The sequence below is a fragment of the Glycine max genome, chromosome 20, assembly GCF_000004515.6.
Source record: "Glycine max cultivar Williams 82 chromosome 20, Glycine_max_v4.0, whole genome shotgun sequence".
Taxonomy (NCBI): domain Eukaryota; kingdom Viridiplantae; phylum Streptophyta; class Magnoliopsida; order Fabales; family Fabaceae; genus Glycine; species Glycine max.
This window is the reverse complement of record NC_038256.2, coordinates 25670244-25680314: the sequence shown is the minus strand read 5'-3', so window position 1 is coordinate 25680314 and position 10071 is coordinate 25670244. Positions and strand designations below refer to the sequence as shown.

General features: G+C 29.5%; 1 protein-coding gene across 1 annotated transcript; it reads left to right on the top strand.

The window, feature by feature from the left end:
• Positions 1-1091: 1091 nt before the first annotated feature.
• On the top strand, positions 1092-4372 carry LOC100775479 (protein SMAX1-LIKE 3). The gene is made up of 3 exons (XM_006605652.4): positions 1092-2558; positions 2663-2894; positions 3004-4372. Exons 1-3 carry the CDS (start codon positions 1360-1362, stop codon positions 4141-4143), a joined length of 2571 nt encoding a protein of 856 aa, XP_006605715.1. The 5' UTR covers positions 1092-1359; the 3' UTR covers positions 4144-4372.
• Positions 4373-10071: the final 5699 nt, after the last annotated feature.

Sequence of the window (10071 nt, the reverse complement as noted above, 5' to 3'; positions counted from 1 at the left end):
CGAAAACGATGATTCATGACAAGTAAACAAATATTACCTCTAACCTAAACATAAAAGCAACAAAAAAATATTTTTGGACATAAATATTATAAGTAAATTTTAACTAATTAAATTTTATTTAATGATATCATTCTAAAATTATCTTTCAATTAATTGTGATTATATATAACTCAAATTATTTATTTTTATTTTTAATATTAAATTCCAATTAATAGTACTTTAGGAAAAAATTATTATTTAGATATCATTAAAAAATAGCATTAACTAATTTCTTAATATGTTTAGTTACATTTTATTATGTTTAGATTTAAAGGTAATATCAGCTCATTTCCATGTGCTATATATACACTATATCATTCTTCTATTAATTTTGTCAGCATATATATATATATATATATATATATATATATATATATATATATATATATATATATATATATATATATAGTGAGACAGCAGAAAACCATGATTTGAACATATTAAATGTTGAAAAAAAGCCAACTTTTGGAATGAATTACAAGACAAATACAGAGAGACACATTTCAAGCACATTCACATGTTGTCATATAAACAGTTATTTTATTTGATTTTGTGAAACATTATTCCATCAATCATTCAAGGATTATTGTTATTATTATTCCTCTCCTTGATCTTCTCATTAGACAAAAAGAAAAGTCAATCAAACAACCACTGTTCACTGTCCATTCAAACAGACAGACCGTCCTCTTCTCTTTTTCCTCACTACCTCGTTATTGGCAGAAACACCCTCATTTTATACACTTCTCTTTTCTTTTTTTCACCCTCTTTTCTCTTTGTCTTTCCATCATCAAGTTTTGAGCTTATTCACGACAAAAGCAATTATTCCATTCACTGTGATTAAAGCTAGCTTGTTGCTTTGCAACATATTTTATAGTACCACAAGATTGAATAGAAGCAGCTTTTGATAATCCACATAACTTTACATACAAATCAGAGAGAGAGAGAGAAAGAAAGTTGCATCACATGCAATCCACTTTCACATGCAAAGCCAAAATTTGCCTCACTAACAAGAAAGGCATAAAACCCTCATCATATCAATGGCGCAGACACTAGTCTTGGTGTACTCAAATGCACTGCTATAAGCTAACACACACATATAAATATATACCTGCATCTTCCTCATACTACCAATATCTGAGAAATAGAATTTTACTAATTCTTTCAACCCAAATTGGCTGAACCTCATTGAACCAAATCTCCATTTAAGTTATTTTTTCTAAACCTAGTATCCCTTCGAAAAGTTTGGTTTAACCAAAACTCCAAATTCTCTTTGTGAGGTATTATTATATATTGTTGTGGAAGTTGCAACAAGTTGGAAAGATGAGAGCAGGAGTTTGCAGCATACAGCTACAGGCTCTGACACCAGAGGCTGCAACCCTAGTTAAACAAGCTGTTACTCTTGCCACAAGAAGAGGTCATGCTCAAGTGACCCCTCTTCACATTGCCACTGTCATGCTTGCTACTTCCACAGGCCTTCTCCGCAAAGTTTTCCTTCAATGCCACTCTCACCCTCTCCAATACAAGGCACTAGAACTTTGCTTCAATGTTTCCCTCAACCGTTTGCCAGCACCCACACCAAGCCCTCTTCTGAGTCCTCCATATTCCACCACTCCCTCACTTTCCAATGCCTTGGTTGCAGCCTTCAAGCGTGCTCAGGCTCACCAACGCCGCGGTTCGATTGAGAACCAGCAGCAACCCATTCTGGCCTTGAAGATTGAGATGGAGCAGCTCATAGTCTCTATCCTTGATGACCCTAGCATTAGTAGGGTCATGAGAGAAGCTGGTTTCTCTAGTGCCCTTGTTAAAACAAGGGTTGAACAAGCTGTTTCAATGGAAGTTTGTTCACAGCACCAAGCTTCCAAGGAAAACACCACCACCAAGCTTCAAGTTCTTGGTGGTAGCAGCAGCATGTCCCCATCTAGATCTTTTGGTCAATTTGGGGCATCATTCAAGTCTATAGACCATGTTGGTGATCATGTAGATGATGTAACTAGTGTTTTGAGTGAACTTGTGAGCAAGAGGAGAAACACAGTCATTGTTGGGGAGAGTCTTGCTAGTGCTGAGGGAGTAGCTAGGGGAGTGATGGAAAGGTTAGAGACAGGGAGTGTTCAAGGAGAGTTGAGGTTTGTGCAATTTGTGAGTCTTCCTCTTGTCTCCTTTAGGAACATTAGCAAGGAGGAGGTTGAAAGGAAGCTTGTGGAGCTTAGAAACCTAGTAAAAAGTCATGTGGGGAGAGGGTTAATTCTATACTTGGGTGATCTGAAATGGTTGTTTGAGTTCTGGTCTAGTTATTGTGAGCAAAGAACAAACTATTACTGTTCTGTGGAGCATATGGTGATGGAGCTTAAAAAATTGATTAGTGGAAATAGGGAGAATAGTAGGTTGTGGCTTATGGGGATAGCAACTTTTAGAACATACATTAAGGGCAAAGCATGTCACCCCTCCCTTGAAACTATTTGGGATCTTCACCCCTTTACAGTTCCAGTTGGTAGCTTGAGCCTTGCTTTAAATTTTGATAGGTACGTAATTAATTCATTCTTCTATGTACTATTTTCTGCTTTGAATATTATTATTGTATTTTTTTTAGTGATATTGAATTTGCTTTTGTTTTTCTTTGTTTCAGTGATTTTCATGTTCAGGAGAGAAGCAAGGTAACATTCAAGGACGAATCTTTTGAAGAACGAGCCAAAGTGCGCAAGTATCTAACTTGCTGCAGAGATTGCTCATTGAATTTTGAAAAAGAAGCTAAAAGCATTGCTAGTAGTTTTACTATAAGCAAGAGAGATTGCACCACTAGCTTGCCAACATGGCTCAAAAATTGCAAGGCAGAGAGAAGTCGCATGATGGAGGATCAGGTTATTATTATAATTAACCACTCTTGCTTCAAAATAATAACAAGACATGGATTAATTTATGGATAAAAGTCTTGAAACTGATGTTTCTGTGTTTTTTGTTTTGAACCAGGAAAATGCTAAGCTTTGGGATATTTGCAAGAAATGGAACTCATTTTGCAGTTCAGCACATGGATTTCCGTCCAATCTTGAGAAACCATTTTTGTTCATTTCATCCTCTCCTTCATCCCCTACTTCAGTCTCTTCACATGAAAGAAAGCCTAGTTTAAATCTGAGCCACCTAAACTGGCCAGTCATTTCTGAACGAAAAGAAGTACCTAAAGAATGTGAGTTATACACTGAGACTACTGTTAGAAATGATTCCTATGAAGGAAACTTGATAATGTTCATGCCAGAGAGGAACCATCCTAAGCCAGACCTTTTATCAAATCCAAATTCTAGCCCCAATTCCGCTTCTTCAAGTGAGGCAGTGGAAGGTTTGGACAGCACTCAAATGTTCAAGGACCATAATGATGAAAATCTGAAGATTCTATGTGATGCATTGGAGAAAAAGGCTCCACAACAGAAAAAAACAGTGAAGGAGATTGCAAGCACTGTGCTTCTTTGCAGGTCAGGAATGAGAAAAGTAGGGAATCACTTAGTGAAGAGAGATGATAGGCAAGAAACTTGGTTTTTCTTTCTAGGTGTGGATTCTCAAGCAAAAGAAATGGTCTCAAAAGAGCTAGCTAAAGTAATTTTTGGCTCTTATAGTAACTTTGTCTCCATTGGTTTAAGCTGTTTCTCTTTAACTCATGAGGAGTCCAAAAATAAAAGGGCAAGAGATGAGTTTGGTGGCAGTTATCTTCAGAGATTTGGGGAAGCACTGAATGAGAATCCTCATAGGGTGTTCTTTATGGAAGATTTGGAGCAAGTTGATCACTTTTCTAAAAAGGGTGTTAAGCAAGGAATTGAAAGTGGAGCTATAACCCTTCCTGGTGGTGAATCTGTGCCTCTCAAGGATGCAATTGTCATTTTCAGTAGTGAATGCTTCAGTTCAGTACTGTCAAGAGCTTGTTCTCCTGCAAGAACTACTTCTCCATTTTCAGATGAAGACATGAAAGAGAATATTAACAACTCAGAGGAGAAAATTTCATGCCTCTCTTTGGATCTGAACATGGCCATTGAAGTTGATGTGCAAAAAAATGTGCATTTAGATGGAGAAACTGATGAGATCCTAGAGTTAGTTGATAAGAAAATTAATTTTAAAATATGAAGGGAAATAGTTTTCTATATTTTTTTTTCTTTTTCGGGTGATAATTTTGTTATATATGTTTTCCACTTATTTAGTGTTGCTTAGTTAGACACTTGGTGAGGGAATGAAAGAAAAACTGTTAGATATAGGTACACAACTTTATGTGTAATTTACATGCTTTGATGGGGTTGGCACACTTGGGAGATTACGCATCTGTATAAATGTTAAGTAATTTGATCTTCTTTCTTCATGTGCCAGTGTGCCTATTGTTTTATATGTTAACAACACTAATATAAATTATGCATTTTCATGAAATTTATCATTTTATTGCAATTATATTCCACACATGTATATCATGTACCAGTGTGAATAAAAAATTAATTTATTGCCGTCAAAACACATCTCTAATTAAATTAATGTATTATTATATGTTTAATTTTCAAGAAAATTAATTTATATGATAGTATAACATAACTATCGGAGTTTATAAGCATGTGACACAGAAAGTTAAACAATCAGTTCCAATATTTTTCAAGCAAATTAATTTTATGATTATACATAAGTTGTTTAAGCATGACACAAACTCAAACAATCAGCTCCGATATTGATTTTACTTTTCCTTCCTATATAGATATTTAGAGGGCATGTGAACTGTGAAGGCCTCGTTTTAATCATTTAATTTTACAAATTTGGTTAAGATAGATTTAAATTATTCATGCGTTTGTATGATAAAAAAAACTCTTACGTTCTCACGTAATGTATGTTAATAAAAAGATAATTCAATAACACGTATCTCGATTCATGTTAAGCTATATGATTGTTCAGAAGAGAAAGATGAAAATGAGATTTAATTTGTGAGAGAAAACTACCCTCTACCTTATTAGTGTTTCTGCATTTTAACAAAATTAAAATATATTTTTCATTCCTATAACATTAGTAAAGTTTAGATTTTGTCCTAAAAAAAATATTTATTTTTTGTTTTTGTAAAATTGTAATGTATCACATTTTGATTTGGAATAATATTCAGATAAATTTAAACCTATGTGAAAATTTTGAAGATTAAAAATTATCACAAATTATAAAAAAATTGTCACACGTTGTAGAAGAAGAAAAAATATAATTTGTGACAATTTTTTTGCAATTAATAATAATTTTTCTTCAATTAATAATAATTTTTAACCTTTAAATTAATAACAGTCACCAACTATTACATATAGGTTCAAACTTATCCTAACTTAGTCTACACTAAAATATAACACATTTTAATTTTTACTAAGACGAAAAATATTATAAAGACAAAATTCAAATTTTATTAATTTTATAAGAAAAAAACATATTATTAAGCCTTTTAACGATGACAAAATTTGTTTACTCACTTGTTATTAAAAAAACGCACTAAGTACGAAGATAGAGACATCTTGAGACTGTTAAAATTCAAGGACCAACCCAATAGGGACACTCATAAAATAAAACTCAATACAATGTCTATAAATTAGTTGGTTTAGTGTCATAATATAACTATTGATCATAATTAATATAGTGAAAATTGAATATAGTTCTTCATAATTAAAAATAATTCATAATAATAATTAATACTAATCCATACAATTAAGTAATTAGTCTAAGATTTTGCTGATGAAAGTAGTGAATAAGGAAGACTACAAGAACTTTCACAAGTCTCAAAACACACTAGGAACATATCCGATTTCTCATGCACAATGTCTTGGTAAAAACTCTTGGATGTCTTGCTGATTATATCCTCTAAGCTAGGATTATTTTACTCGACGTAAGTGGCAACATGAGCTATGCATCCCCATGTTCTTTCGAGTCACTTTATCTCATGGACAGTTCAAACAAGTCTTTCAAGGAAATAAGACTTGTCAAAAGGTTAAAGGTCATCTTAGGGTATATGAAAGAATGATTCATAGCGTAAGCATTCGGCAAAGAAAAAGGCTTGCTAACATCTCAAAGTACATTAAAAAGCACTTTCCACAAATCAATAAGTCAAAAGTTAAAATCGTTTAAAGATGATGCATGAGGATCTAATACTTCAAATACGAAGCAAATTGCAGAATTATGTAGATGCGTCATCAAGAAGAATATATCATGCTGGATGGAATGAGTATCTTAATTCATGTGTGAACATATATTATTTTATTCCTTCGATTCCTTATAGTCTCGTTCTCACTCCAAATTAAAATAAAATGCTTTAATTATTAAATACCAACCATAAAACCAAGTTATTGCTATTATTTGCATGACTAAGTCATATATAATGGAGTATTTAAAATAAAATAGATTTTGTGCAGTGAGAGGGAAAGTAACAAGAATATCTGTCGTTAAATTTGTTTATACATTAAAAAGTTAATAATAAAATATAAGCTCAAAAATATTTAAACCACTATATTTTGAATGCAAAATTGGCTGGTTGGGTGCACATTTCAGTTAAGTTATTTTATGGTGCAATCCCTTCTATTTAACCTAAGCAGCCAACTTTTTAAGGAACTTTAATTTATAAGCAGCGACCATTCAAGCATGAGTCATTATTTCCTTCTTGGTTCATGATGTACCTAAATAACCTTGGAAGATTTTTTCGTACTCAATTTTTCTTTTGTGTTTAGTGGTATACTTTATGAAAATTGCCAAAAGTACCCTCTCGTAGCATTACATAAGTAAAAAGAAAAGGAATGCATAAAAAAAACAAAAAAAACTCAAAATTCTCTCTTTCAATATAGATAAAACATTCATTGTTTAAAAGTTTTCCCTCCAAGAACATATGATTTGTTTTGAGATGACGGGGTAAGTTTCACTTTAGAGTGTCTCCAGATTTCAAAGTTTTAAAAATTGTACGTAGTGGTTTAAGGGTATAAAGATACTAAATTAAATTAAGATTTAATAGTATAATCATGATTAAAAAAATTATTTTAATTTTTAATATGACATATTAAACCTAATATAATATTTATTGTTTCATAATATTAAAAATTCAACTTCATATATATATATATATATATATATATATATATATATATATATATATATATATATATATATATATCAACATTGAACTCTATTTAAAATTAAATCAAATTTTTTTTTACAAAGTATACTTAAGAGTTTAATAGTTATATATTATTAGTATAAGAGAAAAATATACTATCAATCAATTAAAATTAATCATTGATATATTTTTTAGAGTAATTATTATAAAAGATAATAAATTTATTATATATACTAATTTATAATTAAATAATTATGTAAAATTATTTTATAGTATGTATATAACTTATTCTTAATATACTTTATTGTAAACTGACTTTTCTTTGGTTCTTTACAAAATTGATTTTTCATACTAACTAATCTAATATCATTTCATAGTTGCACTAGTCCAATCCGTTTTTGAATCTTATTTGATATATAATATTTAAATTATATAATCAACATTTTAAGGAAATATTTTTTTTTGTCTGACGGAGAATTTTAAGAAAAATTATTAAAAAAAAATAATTTTCATACACTACTGACAATGTAAAATTTCGTGAGCTATTAATTAATTAACCATCACCCCATACATATGTAACTGCTATGATTGAATATCTTATCATATAACAATTTATGATTGCATGAAATTATATACAAAAGCTTTTAAATGTGCATTGTAATTAAATTCTTAATGAAAAGCCTTAATGTACTTTTTACCTTTAACTTTTTACTTTTTGATGGATTTTATTCTTGATATATTAATTTGAACTTTTTTTTTCAGGAAAAAAACTTACCAATTTTACCTTTCATAGTTAAGTTAATGTAACAGCATTAAAGTTGGGATTAAAATTTGACAAAACAAATAAAATATTGAAATAAAATTTATCAAAAAATAAAATATGCAATTATTTTAGCATGACACATTGATTCAAAGGATATACATATTGTATTCTATTTCAAGGTATAATTATAAGTATTGTTTGGAACAATAAGATAAAATTATAATATTTTATATAGTTGGGGATAAAAGAGTATATTATTTATTGGAGGATACTTGAACATGATCGTTTTCATTACATGTTTCACAGTTTACTATTACAATATATGGATTTTTTTAACTAACTAACATGATAATTGTGCTTCTGCAAATCGACTACTTCCACACATCTTATAGGCACATAAACAATGTAATACATAAACAAAAAAAATAAAATATTGAAATAAAATTTGTCAAAAAATAAAATATACAATTATTTTAGCATGACACATCAATTCAACTACAGAAGTAGGATACATATTATATTCTATTTCAAGGTATAATTATAATTAAGTATTATTTGGTTGTTTCTAAAAAAAATCAACGAGAATATTAGATTATAATATTTTATAAAGTTGGGGATAAAAGAGTGTATTATTTATTAGAGGATACTTGAACATGATCATTCTCATTACATGTTCCAATTTTTTTAACTAACTAGCATGATAATCAAGCTTCTGCTGGGTGACTCGACTACTTCCACACGTTTCATAGGCACATAAACAATGTAATACATAAACAAAATAAAATAAAATATTGAAATAAAATTTGTCAAAAAATAAAATATTCAATTATTTTAGCATGACACATCAATTCAACTAAAGAAGTATGATACATATTGTATTCTATTTCAAGTTTAATTATAAGTATTATTTGGTTGTTTCAAAAAACAAATCAATGAGAAGATAAAATTATAATATTTTATAAAGTTGGAGATAAAAGAGTGTATTGTTTATTTGAGGATACTTGAACATGATCATTCTCATTACATGTTTCATAGTTTACTATTACAACATACGGATTTTTCTTAACTAACTAACATGATAATTGTGCTTCTGTCTTAGGGTGACTCGACTACTTCCACACCTTTTATAGGCACATAAACAATGTAATACATAAACAATTTACTAAGGTCATTATTGTTGATTAAAAGAATCAATGTTTAATGGAATCAATATTTTTTAGTGAGTACATTGTTTACATAAGTCTAAATTACATTTCTTTTGCGGTTAATTAATAAGAAGTAACAATAAGATCAAAACCTTTGAGGAAGAGTAAATATGATGAAAATTTGTATATTTAAAAACATGATACCATGCGCAAAATAAGAGTAGATATAGATAGAATTAAAAGTTAGTATATTAGCTATAACAAAAAAATAATAGGATAAATTGTGTTGTATATAATGATATAGTATTATATGATAAATTGATCTAATAAATACATGTGAATTGATCAAAGTATTTTTTAATATAGAAAAAAATTAAAATACTAAAAAGTATTTTAATCTTATCCAAATCTTTAGCTATTTAAAACCAAAAAATGGCAACAAGACAAGGCAGAAATAGATGTCCCCATCGCCTTCTTCACTCAATAAAATTAAAACCAAAAATTAAAATAATGGAAAGCCAAAAAGATATTATAACCTTATCTTAATTTGTAATTACTTAACACCAAAAAATGTATAAATGATAAATGTAAATAGACATGACAACCAGGTGGGGCGGGGATGGGTATGTCATTTCCCACCCCATCCTCATCCTTTATCCCTATACTTATTGAGGATTACCCTCCTTGTCTCCATTTGTGGTCGGGTATATTCATCTCATCCCCATCCTTCTCCACTAAAATCACTATTACTTTAAAACAATATATTTGTAGATATTTTTTCTCCACTTTTAAATTGAAAACTAATTTTAGATGTCACTTAATTGAATAAGACATAAAAATACAATTATTCATAACATAAACTCAACCCATCACAATGAAAAAATTTCAAATCTCGGGAAAAGTTTAAATATATTTTAAGAAAACATAGTTAATTGTTTAAACTTTTTGAAAATGCAAAAAGAGTAGAAGTATTCAAATAGAGAAAATATATTTGATTATAGTCGTACACTTTTTTATTTGATTTAAAATATTTAAAAAAT

Bases quoted from the DNA above. Each gene is read 5' to 3' on its own strand.
- LOC100775479 (XM_006605652.4), top strand. From the start codon at position 1,360: ATGAGAGCAGGAGTTTGCAGCATACAGCTACAGGCTCTGACACCAGAG. The intron at 2,559-2,662 runs GTACGTAATTAA...TCTTTGTTTCAG, and splicing joins CTTGCTTTAAATTTTGATAG to TGATTTTCATGTTCAGGAGA. The intron at 2,895-3,003 runs GTTATTATTATA...GTTTTGAACCAG, and splicing joins GTCGCATGATGGAGGATCAG to GAAAATGCTAAGCTTTGGGA.